Here is a 16,502-nt window from a genome sequence, read left to right on the forward strand (position 1 = left end):
CTGTATACTTTGACACTTAGGCAGAACAACACAAGAATTTGCCAATTATTTGTGAGTTTCACCAGATGCTGTTTATTAGAAAGCATGGATAGATTTATTAGATTCTTCAATCCTTGTGTAGCAAGTGCATTGAACTGGAAGAAAATGGGCCAAACTGAAAACACCGTTTGTGTTTGTCTTTTTTTTATCTCAGCTGCTGGTTGAATACAAGTTTGAATTTCTTCAAACTATTTGCAATCATGAGCACTACATTCCTCTGAACTTACCAATGACATTTTCCAAACCCAAGCTGCAAAGAGTTCAAGGTATGTTCTTTCTTAAGAGGTTGTCTAAAGAACTATAATTTATTAGTCCTGATGGCTTCTGACTGGATGAACTTTGGTTTGGTGTCAAGGAAATGTATGTCCTGGTTAGGACATTAACCTCAGGACAAGATGTTTTCTGTCAGGTTTATATAATTTTGTTCCAGAATGATATGCAGTCGGTCTTTTTGGTATTTCCTATATTGAAGTTTACATGGGACTAGCAATATCTGGAAGACAACTGCCTGTGTTTCAGTAAGTAGGCAAATTTACTGCAATTTAGGCAAATTTATTGCAATTCAATCCTTTGTTCTCAGGAGTGCAGCCTGCCCTGAGAAGTGGGGGGTCCTGTAGGGAATGGGGGTGCAGGAGTGCAGCTGGAACTCACTGCCCTGCTGCCAGCTCTCCCTGTGGCCCCCAGAAGGGGATCAGGTCACCTTCTGCTTTCACACTGAACAAGGCACAGAGGGCACAGTGTGCTGGAGCTTGTTCTACACCTGAGGGCAGCCAGCCTGTGCCAGTCCTTGGTGCCACCAAGGGTGTTTGTGCTGTGGCACCCCCACACCCCCACTCTGCTGTCACTGTCACACGCTGTTCTCTTTGCCTGAAGCTGCTCAGCAGGGCTGGAAGGGGCTCACAGGGGGCTGAGCTGAGGCTGTGTGCAGGTGCTGTGGCTGCACCTCTGGCACTGCTGCCAGCCCCAGGAGTGCTGCAGACAGAGCCTCACTCCCTCTCATGGCTCATCTGTGCTACACAACTGCAGTAAAGATTGCCAGGTTTGGGTGCCAACAGCCTGGCCAGTGTAAGTACTGGAGAGGAGAGTGAGGATTGGGATTCCCCATGTAAAAGCCCTGTGGATTTATGGTTGTGTGATGTGTTCTGGTGGAGGAAAGGGGATGTTTGGCTGTGCCTCACAGTGAAGCCATACAAGTCCCAAAGTGGTTCCACACACATACAGGTGGCAGAAGCAGAAGTAAATGAAGTATCCCTTATTTTGGTAAATATCTGACCCCTCAGAGCTTTCTGGACCAGCTGCTAATCTCTTACTTCAGTTTGGCTACTTGCCTGGCATTGTTTAACAAAGAGTATTGCTAGAAACAGCCAAGAAAAACACATCCACAGTGCCTCCCTGGTGCTTGTTAGGGGCATGGTAACATAAGGATGCTCTTTCTTGGTTAACATTCACCTTTGCCTTTGTGATGGTTAAATTGAGAAGCTGTAAGGGCAGCTCCTCTTTTCTGCTGTGTTTTATTGTGACTGGACCTACCAGCTGAGGTTCACATAGAGCCCTTGGCAGCAGAGCAGCCCATGCTGAGGTAGCAGAGGTGCCTGAGCCCTGCCTGCCATGGCAGAGCCATGTGGGGATGCACCTTCACTGCAGACCTGGCTCCTTTATGGACAGACCTGTGGCACAGGGCTCAGGAGAGACCCTGCTGGTGTGTCTGACCTCTTCACCAGCCTGTGTGGGTGCAGGGAGGGGATGCCCAAACCCCTGCTGCTCTGTTTCTAGGAGAAGAAGGAATAGCCCTCAGGGAGGTGGGCAGAGAGAGTTTCTGCAGCTTCAGCCAGGGCAGATGGGCAGGCTGGCAGAGCACAGCCCTGCAACCACATCCTGTTGGGTTGGAGTGTTGCATCTTGGAACAGCAGCTCTGAAACCTCCCAGCCAATGCAGGGCTGGTTGTTGGTCTGTCCCTGCTGCCTCACGTGGGGACATCAGCCAGAGCAAGCCCCAAGCTCAGCCTCATGGCCAGCAGCACAAAATTAGTTGTGCAATGTTGTGATGGGAAAGAATCCAAGGGATTGACAGAAGCTGGGAGTTAAGCAAAGGCCTCACAAATAATATTAAAACATGACATACTGTCCTGTTTCTCCAAGATTTAGAGCATTACTTGTTCCTCTTTATTTTTGCTTCCTTTTACTTGACCCTTTCATTTTCACACACAATTAGATTTTTTTTCATTTGCTGTGGAATGGTTCACTTCAGTAGGTAGGTCCAGCTGGAATGGTCAACTCCTCTAATGTTGAATTAAGTATGTACTTTCCAATCAGTTAGCTTGCATCCAACTAATGTAATAACCATGATGTGTGACTATTAGGCATTTGCTAACGTGACTAACAGTGAAAGCTAGGTAATGTTCCAGATTGCTTTTTCTTTCCTCTGAATCAAAGTTTCACAATCCAGTAAATGCTACTTTTGAATCAATGAGTTTAAAAAGATCTTTTGCAGCCACAGAGCTGTTGGAACCCTTTGGCTGGGATTTTCAAAGCTGAATGCACCCTGCCTTATCACAGAAGAACTTTCATACCTGTGAGGTTTTGGAAAAAAAAAGTCGGAGCTGAGCATATGGCATTTGTACTTTTGGGGGAAGAGCACAGAGCTTTGGGGTTATCTGTGTGGTGGTTCTAATTAGGTGAATGGCCTGGCAGAGGTGATGGTGTCAGGACAAGGCTGTCACAGCAGCCCCAGTGCACAGGCAGCCTGCAGCACTGTATGGTCAGTTCAGCTTTATTCAAAGATCAGTGCACTGTAGGGGAGCAGTGAACACTGTCAGAGGACTCTTACATGACTGTTATGTCTTGCTCTGAACAGACTCTTGGAACATTTTCCTTAACCATTGCCTTGTTTTTCCTTTTAGATACAAACCTTGAGTACAGTTTAACCGATGAGTATTGCAGGCATCACTTCCTCGTGGGGATGCTTCTTAGAGAAGCCTCTGTTGCCTTGCAGGACAATTATGATATCAGATACACGGCCATCTCAGTCTTAAAAAACCTCCTGATCAAGCATGCCTTTGACAACAGATACCAGCACAAGGTCAGGCCTGTTTTCTTGCCCTTTTAACTTAATGTTGTTGCACTTTATGAAAAAAAATCACATACCAGAGTTTTAGATATTGCAGGGTGCACCAAAGGTATTCTAATTGTTTTTTAGGGAACCATTGTAAATAACTGACAGTTATGGAATAACAGTAATAGCTCAGAAACCATCTAGGAAATAAAACTGCAGCCCTCGTATTCATGCTGAGTATTTAGGTAATTATCCCTAAACCATTAAGGAACTTGAAAGAGTCATTAGCCAAGAGTTGTTCAACAAAATTAGGACATTAGTGATGTTCTGGTCTTGGGCCTAAATTCATGTCCTGTATTAATATGCTATAATCAGGAAGCAGAGCTGATCTCTGTTACAAGTCAGCTGCATGTTTTACTGATTAGTGACTCAGAGGAGAGGATCTTGATTCTCATGAGGTGCTGGATTTCCTCTGGGTGGGTCTCAGTTTTCCTTGGTCAGAGGCTCAGCATGTGATGATGCTGAAAGAGGCTGGAAATGGGTTGGGTTTATCTTGGTGCTGCTCCCTGCTGACCCATATGCCCTCCAGAGTGCCCAGCTATCTGTGCAGACACTGCCTGCCCTTGCTCTAGCCTGAAAACATCCCTCTGTTTGGAGTCTTGGTCCTCACATTGCTCCTAGTGTGCTGCATTCCTGAGTGTTATCTGGGAACATGGATGGCTGCCTGGCATCAAGGGTGGGAGGGTGCCCCAAATGTGCCAGGGGCTCTCATGGGCCCAGAGCCAGCTCCTCTTCCCCCTCTTCTCTGCCCGTTTGAAGGCCTGAGCTGGAGCTGGGTTTGCTTTTCTCTGCAGTGAGGATCCATGAGTAGCTCAGGAGCTGTTTGCTCTCTCAGTGTGCAGCACTGCTCTGACTGCTCACAAACTCCCCTGTCTTGCTGCTGTCCCATGGGATATTGGTGGATGTGTTGTAGATGTGAATTTCTTTATTATTTAAAAGGTTCTACTCAATTTGCAAGCCTTACATTTTTTTCAACCTTTCAGCCAAATTCAGGATAATGTATGTTTAACAAAAATAATTGAATATAAAAGAATCCTTCATTTAGAAAATGTCAACCCAATCATTTTGATCTGTGCCACTTAATCCAAATTAATCTGTTCCTACAAACTGTTTTCACTAGAAGCATTTGCTGTGGGGAATTTCTGACTGGAGGCAGTAGCCAGCACCAGGCATGGAGCAAATATTTCTGTTACTTTATTCTTGGGTGTTGCATTTAAAAATCAAACTATGCAAGTCAAGTGCCAGTTAAAGAGTTAGGAAATCCAGGACTTAGTTTTTCACACATCCTGTGTGACTGGGAATGTTATTTAGCCTCCAAAACCCCTGAGTGCCCCAAGCTTGTTGCTAGAAGGATAATACCTCTCTGGCAGCTCTAGAAGTGGAGGTGAGAAGCCAAACCAGCTCACATTCTTGAACACCACATACCATGTGTAAATACAAATATATGTGTGTATGTGTTTTGGCTCAAGAGCGTCACATTCACATTCTCTGGAAAAATCCCTTCACCCAGGATTTTTCGCCTAGGAAGCTGAGAAGCCTCAGAGAAAAGGAAAACAATTCTTATCTCATTTGCTTGTCCTCTGTTGTGCTCATGTGGAATGTGTTTGGAGATTGTTTACCCACAGGTGATTGTTTCATTGTTTTCTGGTGTGAGTTGTTTTGACTTATTGGCCAATCAGGGCCAAGCTGTGTCAGGACTCTGGAGAGAGTCACCAGTTTTCATTATCTTTTTAGCATTGTGTAAATATCCTTTCTGTATTCTTTAGTTTAGTATAGTTTAGTATCCTTTAATATAATATCTTAAAATACTAGATTAGTTTTCTGAGAACGTGGAGTCAGATTCATCGTTCTTTCCTGCCACGGGGGCTCCAGCAAATACAATACAGGAGTTCCTCTTGCTTCATTCCATTGGGAACCTGGGCTCTTACTGAGATTTTTCTCTGTGCCCGCTTTCAGAACCCTTCACCCAGGATTTTTCGCCTAGGAAGCTGAGAAGCCTCAGAGAAAAGGAAAACAATTCTTATCTCATTTGCTTGTCCTCTGTTGTGCTCATGTGGAATGTGTTTGGAGATTGTTTACCCACAGGTGATTGTTTCATTGTTTTCTGGTGTGAGTTGTTTTGACTTATTGGCCAATCAGGGCCAAGCTGTGTCAGGACTCTGGAGAGAGTCACCAGTTTTCATTATCTTTTTAGCATTGTGTAAATATCCTTTCTGTATTCTTTAGTTTAGTATAGTTTAGTATCCTTTAATATAATATCTTAAAATACTAGATTAGTTTTCTGAGAACGTGGAGTCAGATTCATCGTTCTTTCCTGCCACGGGGGCTCCAGCAAATACAATACAGGAGTTCCTCTTGCTTCATTCCATTGGGAACCTGGGCTCTTACTGAGATTTTTCTCTGTGCCCGCTTTCAGAACCAGCAGGCAAAAATTGCCCAGCTGTACCTGCCGCTGTTCGGGGTGCTCCTGGAGAACCTGCAGCGCGTGGCCGGCCCCGAGGCCCTGACCTCCTGCCCTGCCTCCAGCCCCGTGAGTAAAGCTGGGGTGCCTCCACATCTGACGTGTCTTTGCACAGGTTGTGCAGTGCTGGAGGGGAGCTGAGTCCCTCCAAGAGCAACGAGCGTGAGCAGGGCTTGGCCTGGGACTCCAGCAGCTGTTCTGGGGAGTTGCCTGTCTTCCCAAGAGCTGGGTTTGTGGCTCCCAAGTGGCCTTGGCCTTGCAGGCTAGGCTCTCCTCCTTGCTGGGCCAAAAGAATAACAAATAGGACATATGAGAAAAACAATTCAGAATTTCAACTCAAATGATGAAAAACAAAAAGGAAAACATTTCCCTGACTTATTTAATATGTTCTGCTATTCTTTGTACTCCTCCCCAAGTCCTTTGTTTCCTTGTTATACAAGTAAGGAAATTTTTGTTTTCATCTGTGTTGTTTTTAAAACCTGCTCTAATCTGCCATTTTGTATTGCACTGTTCCCTTCTGTAAGAGAATAGGTGTTATCTTTGATTGGTCACAAAACATTATATTGCTTTACAGGCATCCAGGGATGAATTCATATGCAGTTTTCCATCTCCCTCAAGCAGATCCAGCCTGATTGCAGACAAAGATACAGGTACATTAATTTTTCTAAATTCTAAATTTTCCTATTTCTTCTAACACAACTGTTGGCAGCCTGAAGCACCCAAAACCCATTACCCAAAACCTGAAACAGTCATCTCCTAAAAGACCTCACAGACTTTGCATGGTATTCCCCAGATGTGGTGTCACCCTAACTGTCCTTTCCAGATTTTTCCTTTTCCAGCTTTTGACACGAGGCTTTGGCAAGCCCCATCTGTGCTGTGCTGACAAGTGCAAAGGGTTTAACTGTGGGGTCTGGGATTTTTTTCAGCCTGTGGAGCAGCCCTTCCAAATGGCCATTCAATAAAGAGAGAGGACTCAAAAGGATCCCTGAACTCGGAGGGAGCAACCAGTTCCCCGGATCAGAGTGAAAATGTAATGTACCAGGGGCTGGGCACAGCAGCACAGCCTGCAGGCTGTGTGAAATAAGGGGGAGGGAAAAGGAGTTCCCTGTGGTAACACTCTCCAAAGCCAGCTTCTGGATATCTCTGGAAACAAACAGATTGATATTTAACAAAGGTCAGAGTCACAGGGTATGCTTTCCTTCTTCAAACATCGCAGAGCCAAAAATAGAATGGCTGACAAATTACTTGTTGAAGATGAAAGGCAAAATCTGTGTGGAAGATCTCTGCTCCTATGGTGCATCTGTCCATACTCAGATGTGCTCCCTGTGTGTTGGTGGCTCTGAGCCTGGCTGCACCCCATTACCTGGTGCTGGGAGTTGGTTTCCAGATATCTGAGAAGCAAAGCACCGTGGTGTGAGATTGCCAGTGACCACTGACTAAAGATAAAGTGTTTGCAAGAAAACCAGCCCAGGCGAGTAACCACAGGCCCAAATTTGTAGAAGGTGACTGTGGTCATGCCACAAAGAGCTCTGACCCCACTGTTCAGACAGGGGGATATTCAGTACTCTTCTTCTTGGCAGATTGCTCACATGAAAATCAGGTATTTGTGCAAACCAGCCCCTGGTTTTCCTCAAGGCACTTTGCTGATATCTTGGGTTGGCGTGAGTCATTGATACATCTTCAAAAACTTTGGCCTTGTAACAAGCAAGGCAAAGATTATCTGGGCTCGTGGTTGTGTCCTGACGTGCTTAGAAGAGGTGAGGCCTTGCCAGCTCTCCTCCATAAATCCATAAAGAGCTCCAGGACTGAGTACAGGCGAGCACTTGACTGTCCAGCAAAGCCCTGAGCTCCAGCACTGCTGATGGGGTTTGCAGGAGGTTCTGTGGCTTCCAGCTCAGCTCTTCCTCCATGCCCAGACATCCTCCTCTTAAATGTGTTTGGACGTTTTTCAGAGTTGTTGAAGGCAAATCTTTCTGTTAGGGAATGCAGTATGCACAGGACCGTGTGAAAGCAGTGCCCCATGGAGGGGCACAGCTTCAGCACTGCTCTCAGAGGCAGACTCTGCTCATTGCCCCACTCCTCTGGAATGAATTCTGTGCTGACTTGATAGTTTGGCATGGTCAATAGCAAATTTCTGGCCATAGCAACGTCTTCAACCCTAACATGATTGTTTATTTCTGCTTTATTATGACTCACATCCACAGCTTATCCCAGAATAAACAGCAAAGAAGATCTGTGGATCCCTCTCCAAACAGGAGAGGCAAAGCTTTAGGAGAGGCCTAGGTCTTCATTGTATCCATTTATCAAAGGATACAGCTCAGGCAAGCACAGAGAATGCAAAATAAAATTGGTGTAAATTTAGAAGTCATGCTTCCCACCACACAATGCCCAAGTCTTTCCCACATAAATTGACTCATCAGCAGGATTTCACTTATTTTGCCTGAGTCACTTAGTAGGAGGAAAATTGAAACACTTCCAAAAATCAAGGGGAGGAGAAAGTTCTTAAGATGAAATGTCCTCCTTTTTTAATAACTGATATTTTGTTTTGAAGTGTATGTCTTTAACAGAAAGTCAGATTTTTCCTTTAAATGGTGGCAGCCAGTGAATTTTTGTTTACAGGAACTGGCTTTAAAAATGTCCAGGAGCTTAGCTGCTTCAGAGAGCAGGGGAAATGAAAGCAGGCTGCTGTGTATTTTGCTGGATAACCTGTCATTCACTGCCCAGACATTTCTTCTCTGAGCAGAGAAGTGTTTGGTGTTTGGTGATGTGCCCAGGATTTCCAGGCTGCTCATCACTGGATGAGCTGTATCCAAGGCACAGTGCTGTGGGGTGCACATGTGGGGGGCAGGAGGGATGCCAGCACACCTGGTGGGTGCCAGGTTTGCTGTGCCCATGCTGCACAGCCCTGTGCAGAGCCAGGAGCCCTCGGTGTCACAGCTGTGTCCCAGCAGATCCGCAGGAGCTCCATGAGGAGCAGCGTGTCCCACTGCAGCCGGCTGGACCAGTTCGAGATCCGGACCCTTCTCATGTGCTACCTGTACATTGTGAAGATGATCTCTGAAGGTTGGTGCCTCCTGCCCACTGGGGGCAGCCAGAAAGACAAGGGACCATCAGTTTTGGTCTGTAAGGTCCCCCGTTTGAGTTTTTTAAAATCTCAGTGCACTGTTCTTCGTTTTCTTTCAGATACTCTTTTAGCTTACTGGAACAAATTCTCCCCCCAGGAGCTGATCAATGTCCTCATGCTTCTGGAGTGAGTATCACGAGGCTGCTGTTCAAACCCTGCACCTTGGTGTGGTCAGAATGGCTGAGGAGGAGAGCACAGTGCACACACTGTCCTGTGCAGCACTGGGGGTGTCTGGGCAGGTTGGAATGACATGCTCTTCCTCCCTCTGAGGACAAGCAAGTGTAAATTGAGGAAGCATGGTTTAGTGGCTGTGCCCTGTGCTCTGTCTGGGGTGTGTCCCACCACCTGTGGGCTCAGCTTCCCCTTCACTGTTACAGCCTCCACTTTGCAGCAAATCTGTGAGAAGAGATGGGTGAGAAGACAGGGATGTGCCATAGAATTTTGAAACCAAGAGTGTGAGGTCAAGTGACTTGTAAATACAGATGCAAGCCCTTGTGCAGAGAAAAGTGGGGCTGCAGGCAAGAACAGGGTGGGTTTTAAATGTTCCGGATTGTTCCTGATCTGCAGGATCTGTAACAGATACATATTTCGTTTTCTTCCTAGGGTGTGTTTATTTCACTTCAGATACGTGGGGAAGAGAAATATTGCCAGGTACTACGTCCTTCCATCTGGTGCTGGGCTGTGGGGCTCATGCCCGTGCTCCCTGCCCCAGCAGAGGTGGGAAGGGCTGGTGCACACCAACTCTGGGCAAACCCCAGTGGGTCTGGGGCTCTGCTCAGTGCCATGCCCTGAGCAGGGGCCCCTCATCTCAACTCCCTGCCCCTTCCCTCCCCTCCAGCTCCTGCATGAGACCCCCAGGCTCAGGCGAGCGCAGGTTGGCAGTGTCCCCCCCAGCCAGCTGCAGGTGAGACAAGAGCCCCAGCTGCATCCCTGCTTCCTGAGCAGCATCCCTGCTTCCTGAGCAGCATCCCTGCTCTCCTGTTAGCCCTAGGGCCTCCTGCAGCAGCAAGACTGGCACAGCGTGGGCAGGCCCACTGGGACTGCCCCAGAGTGGTGTGCTGGAGGACGAGGTCTCCATCCTGGTGCCTTGTGTAATCTGTAGTGGTGTGGCTGCGGATGTGCCCAAGCCCTGTCTCTGCTCCCCTTGCAGGGTGCAGGATGCCTGGCTGGCCAAGCACACGGCGGCCGAGAGGAAGTCCCAGACGATGCCGGCGCTGCGCAGCCGGGCCGGGGCACGGCTGCAGCACCTGGGCAGCCTGGAGAGCTCCTTCACCCTCAACCACAGTACGTGTGCCAGCAGGGCCAGGCACCTCCAGGCTGAGGAAAACTGCATGGGGCCATTTTACACTTGCTTTCCACAGATTACCCAGATTCTACAGAATTGCAGTGGTCACCAGGCCTCCCTGCAGCATTCCTGGGTGGGTGAGGGTGGCATCCACGCCAGCCCCTTAAAAATCACCCCTGGGATTTAGGACTTGTGTGGCTTTCTGCTCTTGCCTGTCTTGGCTCAGCTCCTTGGCTGAGTGTGTGGGCAGGTGGATAGAGAACAGGACAAGCAGGAAAACTGCACTGCCCAGAGACCTGCACCCTCTCCATGTGGGTGCAGTTTGTCCCATTGAAGCACTTTGCCATCTCCCCTCTCTGGAGACAGCTGGGACACCTCTTGCTCTGTCTGGCTTTAAAGACAGTGATATTAAGGGGCAATGCAGGTACTGTTTTCCTGGTGTGGCGTCAGGCTGAGGCAGCTTCTCTAAATGAAGTTGGCAAATTCAGCATCTTGCTATTCTGGCATCATCTCCCAAACACAGTGAAAGTGCAAGGGGAGAACCTTATCTATATCAGCACTTAGATTTTTTGGGAGCTGGAGTGTTGAACACTGTTTCCTCCTAATTTTCTCTCTGTCCACAGATGCAGGCACCTCAGAAGCAGACATTGTGCACCAGGCATTACTGGAGGGCAATATTGCCACCGAAGTGTGCCTGACAGTCCTGGACACCATCTCATTTTTCACTCAGAGTTTCAAGGTCAGCACTGAAATCACAAATGTTGTAGAAAAGTACTGTGTTTTTATATGTGTCTGGATTTTGGTGATCTGTTTTCCTAGAGTGGAAGAATATGGAAGGCTTTACAAAAGCAAATAATTAGCAGTTTGTTTATTTTCGACAAATAGTGTTTCGCAGGGTCTCAGAATAATTATACCCATACACAATCTTTCCATTTCTTCAAAGCTGCAAGGCCAGAGAAAATCCCATGTATGTTACAGCATGACTGTAAGTTTTACAAAAATAGAATAAGAGGAAATGTATATCGTGTAGAAAAGAGGGACTAGAGAAAAGGGAAATGAATGTCCAACATTTTTAGAAGAGTCGCTCTTTTGTACCCTAAATTACCTAGAAGCAAGGCCCAGATTTCTTTGAATCACTGTACATTAATATCTCTGGGGCTGAGGCACTCCAGCTGTGGTTACCAGTGCAGACAGGACCAGAACCATGGGTAGAAATCTTCTCTTCCATGTTGGGATTCATGCTTTTGGCAGCCATTGCTATCTACAAAAACCAAGGCCTCTGTGGTGAAGAGAACCCCAGGATGGCAGCAAAATACTGTCCCAGAAATTCCCTTCCAAAGTGTAGCCAGAGGAATCCTGCATGTAGCAACTTGTCTGGTGTGGTGTCACAAGAACAGCTCTGGATTTCAGGGCAAGCACAGTGAACATTTCCTTTTTACATGGAGATGAAGAGAAAGGTATTCAAAGCCTCTGCTTCCATTGCAGAGCCAAAAAGCCATCCTGGTGCAGATGTTAAATTATTCCTTAGAAGTTTGATAACAGCAAAAGGATTTAGACACAACATTTAAAACTTGCTTGACTTTCTTAGCTGCCTCTTTTGGAATATTGCTGAACCAAAAAACAATGTGATTTTCAAACCACAGGACAGACTGGATTCCCTTCCCCTTTAGTGGGCTTTGACTTCACTTTTATGGCCACACCAGGCATGAGTGGGTCCTGTGCTGCAGCAGCTGGGCTGGTGCTGTTCCACTGCCACAGGAAACGAGCTCAGTGTAAAACTCTGGATCCTGAACTTACCACAAGATCTGTGCAAGGTGTCAAAATCTGAGCCTGCCCAAGGGCTGCGAGGACTGGCTGTGGGATAGGGGCTGTTGATTTCCTGTCAATACAGGATATCCACATCCTTGTGTCATGTCCTGCACAGCCCAACTGGTCTGACACCAAACTGTATCAATAACCCCCAGGTAATTCCATTTTACCATATCTCCACAAGGTGCAAACTAGAAAAATTCTGCAGGAAACAAGGGAATTGAAATTACTAACCACAGCTACTAATCTATACAGTGAGAAAATGGGTCTTATTTTTTTTATCTTTCCCCTCTCTCTTTTGGGCAAACAAAACAATTTTCAAGAAAAATAAAAAGAAATGAAAAAAACTCCAGGGTGATAGTTACATTGATAACAGAATGTTTTGTTTAAAATAACTAGGCAACCAGTCACAGTTGTACAGAATATTGGCTTAGGTTTTGGTATTAGTGATTCAAAAGAGATAAAATATTTTCGTTTTTTCTCTGCTGCAAAAATAGCCTCTGCTAACTACTGTAAGTTTTTATTGATTGTCACATTTTATTGGTTATATTTTTACTGAAGGCCCTGTTGCTTATCTGGCTTAAGAATTAATGTGATTAATTATGCAAAATTATCTCTGTCATTTCCAGCTTCAGGCACAACATTTCTGCTAAGTAAATTCTCCTGTTGCTTTCCAGACCCAGCTTTTAAGCAACGATGGCCACAATCCACTTATGAAGAAGGTTTTTGATATTCATCTGGCTTTTCTGAAAAATGGGCAGTCAGAAGCAGCCCTTAAGCATGTGTTTGCCTCTCTGAGAGCTTTCATTAGCAAGGTAGGTACAATGACAAGGGTGTGGGAGAACTTCTGAGTATGGCAGAGAGGCCATTATGGTTAAACTGCTGTTAAACTGATATTTTGGAGATGTGTTTTAGAAAACAGCTTCACGGATTTAAAGAACAGCCCAGGTTAAATTCTCTAGTTATTTATTATTTGTTGGAAGCAAAAGGAGGAATCATGAGGAATTCCCACACTTGCCTTGGTCACAAGGATAAATGTCTATTCCACCAACAGCTGGTGCTTGAATCTTTGCCCCAAACTGCCAGTGCTGCTGACAGTGCTATTGCTTGAATAATGCATGCACTGACAGGCAGCTCCTCAGCCACTGCTGGGAGAGCTGAGTTCTGTGCTCTCTGAACCCAGACAGTAGAGAGGCTGTTTAATGCTCCAAGCTCAAGCAGAGACAAAGCCACAGCTGACTACAAAGGAGCAGTGACTGATGCTGACATTGCCCTCTGTTCTTGTCAAAACCTGCCACTGCTCAAAAGGACATCTTTCCAGATCTGATGTACATGATAACACCATTCCTCCCAAGCTGTGCAGTTATCATAAATACAAAATTAATTAAAACACCTTAAATCCCTTGAGCACAACATTTCATTAATGAGGAAAATCCACGTGGCAGATTGCAGCCAGGCAGGGCACAGTGTCTGAGTGGTAAGCAGCAAAGAGTAACTTCCAAAGGAGCTTGTGCACTAGCTGCTGAGCAAAATCTGATTAAAACAAGAGACTGCTAAACTGCTTTTCAAAGGTGGAAAAAGTCTGTGCTCTGTACATTTTGCTGTAACCCCACAGCAAAGCTAAGAGTTAGTGTAAGTCTAGGGCTGGATTTTGGCTTGTGCTAAGCAGAAATGCAGAGGGCTTGCTGGCTCCCTGTCTGCTCCAGACAGCATGGTCTCCTACAAGGTTTTTTTCCATGGGGCTTCTTAGAGCCTGCTAGATTGGCAACTGGCAGCGGCAGGAATCACTCAGTTTTTCTGCAGAGTTCAGTGCATGTTTATTGCTCTGCCTTTCTTTTGACTTTCCTGCTTGCCTGTGATCTGCTTAGCCTTGAGATCCATCCTGCTGCAGATCTGCACACACCCTGCTCTCCCCCTTGCTAGCCAAAAGTTTGTTTAGCCAGAAATATTTGTTTTGTGCCTATAGCAAATAATAGACATTCCTGGCCTTCCTGGCATAGTTTCTGTGGGTTTTTTTTGAATGTGAAGCCAGACCTGCACACCTGCTCTATTTGATCACACTGTCAGCCTTCAAAGCCTGGAGCCCTTCAGGGCTTCCACACTTGCTTTCCAAAACATCAGTGGCAGCAAGGAGGCGTCATGCTTGGCTGCTGCAAGGATGGGGCTGTGGGATTGTTTGCTTCGATTTATGCCGGTCTAAACCCATGCTGAATTTCACATCATGGGTCTTTAAAGACCCAAATTACTGATTTCAGCTTTCTCGCATTTCCCCTATGGCAGGACATATATGGCTTCTGTAAAAGCAAGATATGAGCCCAGCAGATGGTATCTAGAAGGAGGAAGTGTTTTCTTTGCCAACTCCATAACCACACAAGTCCCAAACTTCCTTTTAAGTCCTTTCAAGTGTTCTTCTCAGGCCTGAAGTGGCTATGATGGCCAAGGCAGGTGGTCACTGCATTGCATGACAAGTCAAGGATAAAATGTTTTCCTGCAAGTTTGTTTTCAAACACTAGCTCTGCTTTACTTTGTAACTTCCAGAAAAGCAAAAGTTATACCTTTGTCACAGCTAGAATGGATTTTTTTTCATTTTTAGGGCCTTCTGTAGCTATAATTACAATGAAAAGAATCCCCCTCTTATTTGTGGTCACAGCAAATGGTTGCTGGAGGGAAAAAACTCCTGAGATGCATTCTGCAGCCCATAGTTTGTCTTCTACATTAAACTCAGTTATTTGATAGGCAAAAGACTTCTAAAAAAATGTTGCAAGAGAGCAAATAACAAAAATCTTCTGTAATTATTAGCATCTTTGGTTTTGGTTGCATGTGTGTGTTCTGGGAATTTGGCAAGAAAGCTTCCTCTGTTTTACTGGCTGGTAAGAACCAACAAAAGCTAGATTGTTCTTGTTTCACACTGTAGGTTTTCTTAAGATCTGAATCTGTCTTTTCAGGGCATCACTTACAGATAAATACATATATAAATACCTATGCATGCTTAGGAATGGTCTTTAAATTAAAGGTTATAAAGGAAAATGTGCATAGAGGAGGGGTGTGCATTACAGGCTCGCTCAGACATCCTTCTGCCTGTCCCCATGGCTGTGCTACCCTCACATCCCTTTGAGCCTCTCTGGGAGCTGGCTGCTGGGTTGAGCCCTGCTCTGGTCCATGGTATGGGGCTGGGTCAGAAATGGGCAGAGTGCACATTCAGCACCTCAGGGGCTGTTTCATGCTCTCCCCAGTGCTCTGAGCCAGCTGGGGAGCCACAGGCAGCACCTGGCCTGGCTGGACCTGCAGCAGCCATTCACCCCTAGATCTGTTTCCCTGGACCTGGCCCCAGGAGCCATTGCCTCTGCTTGGGCTCCAGAAAGGGACCCAGTTCCCTGTGAAAAGGGCACAGGTTGTCCTCCAGAGCTGGTGTGGAGGGGGTGCACAGGGCTCCTCCTGCAGCAGATTCCCAGGCAGGGGCTTTGTCCCTGGCAGTGCACTGGAGTGTCTGGAAGCCTCTGCTGGCAGGCAGTGTCCCTGCTGGCAGAGGTGCCAGCCATGGCTGTGCTGTGTGTGCCTGCCCTGTCCCTCAGCTCAGCCCAGGGCTGCCCATGATCCTGTCTGGCTCTGGGGAAGGGCAGCACTGCAGTGGGCAGCAGTTCCTTGGAGCTCCTTTCCCAAGGGGAACACACCATCTGTGTGGCCCTGTGTTATTATGATGTTTCTTTGCCTCTTTCCTTCTTTCTCCCATTTTGTTTTTTGATGGTAATTTTTGGCCAGAGGCAGTGAACAAAAAGCGGTTTGTGCCCTAATTCTGGTTTCTTGGTGCAATCCCAGTATCTTGCTAGGCACAGGTCCCAGATCCCTGTTTTTTAAGACTGTCACCATCATGCCTTGGTGGTACCTACAAGTTTTCCTGGAACATACATATGTAATGCAAGGAGCGGAGTGCCACAGTAACAGCTTCAGCCTCTGGCTGATTCTATTTACTGTCACCTCCCATGGGCAGAAGGTAGTGGGGCAGATAAAAGTGGCTCATGGGGCAGATGAAAGTGGCTCATGGGGCAGATGAAAGTGGCTAATGGACCATGCCCCATGAGGACCGTGGGGTCTCAGACAAACTGAACAATCTGAATAGGTAAAACTGTGGTTGCCTGTGGTGCCTCTTTTTGGCAGGAGATTCTCTGGGCCTGGTTGCCAGCTGCAGTAGCAGAAGCAGAGTGCTGCTGTGCAATCCCCAGCAGCCTCCCCCACCTCGGGAGGTGCTGGCATCTCCCCTCCCCAGCAGGTCCCTGCGTGCCAGCACAAAGCCCTTCCTTGTTCTGCTTCCCTGCGCTCAGCCTCTGTGCCGAGGTGGAAGGAAGCCAAGGGTGGTGTCACCTCCCTGCCAGCCACCTCCTGTGACCACAGCCAGAGGGACAGACACACCCTGGCATTCCCAGGAGGCTGCTGCCCACTGGGACAGGTGTCCCACCTGTTTGCTGCAGGTGTCCCTTTCCAGGCAGGGCTGAGCTTGCCCTGACAGCTGTGCTCAGGGGTTTGCTGAGGGGACAGCCAGGCCACCAGGGTGTTCCCCTTGTCCCTGCTGCAGGTCCCTGAGCCCTATTGTGACTGAGGGAGCTTGCACTGTGGCTTGGCTTGGTCCTGCTGCTCCCTGGGTGGCCCTGGCTGGGGAGGTGGGGAAGGTCACTGCA

At 47.1% G+C, this 16,502-nt stretch overlaps 1 protein-coding gene across 1 annotated transcript in view; it reads left to right on the forward strand.

Annotated features, from left to right (window-relative positions):
- DOCK11 (dedicator of cytokinesis 11) overlaps positions 1-16,502 on the forward strand; it is a 48,971-nt gene that overhangs the window by 15,937 nt on the left and 16,532 nt on the right. The window contains exons 20-31 of the mRNA XM_031056041.1: positions 194-305; positions 2,939-3,117; positions 5,567-5,680; positions 6,186-6,261; positions 6,538-6,641; positions 8,563-8,674; positions 8,795-8,861; positions 9,339-9,386; positions 9,574-9,639; positions 9,886-10,019; positions 10,644-10,759; positions 12,507-12,644. Coding sequence (XP_030911901.1) covers positions 194-305; positions 2,939-3,117; positions 5,567-5,680; positions 6,186-6,261; positions 6,538-6,641; positions 8,563-8,674; positions 8,795-8,861; positions 9,339-9,386; positions 9,574-9,639; positions 9,886-10,019; positions 10,644-10,759; positions 12,507-12,644 — 1,266 coding nt within the window. The remainder of the gene's footprint in view (positions 1-193; positions 306-2,938; positions 3,118-5,566; positions 5,681-6,185; positions 6,262-6,537; positions 6,642-8,562; positions 8,675-8,794; positions 8,862-9,338; positions 9,387-9,573; positions 9,640-9,885; positions 10,020-10,643; positions 10,760-12,506; positions 12,645-16,502) is intronic.

This window comes from Geospiza fortis, unplaced genomic scaffold, assembly GCF_000277835.1.
Source record: "Geospiza fortis unplaced genomic scaffold, GeoFor_1.0 scaffold157, whole genome shotgun sequence".
Lineage (NCBI taxonomy): Eukaryota > Metazoa > Chordata > Aves > Passeriformes > Thraupidae > Geospiza > Geospiza fortis.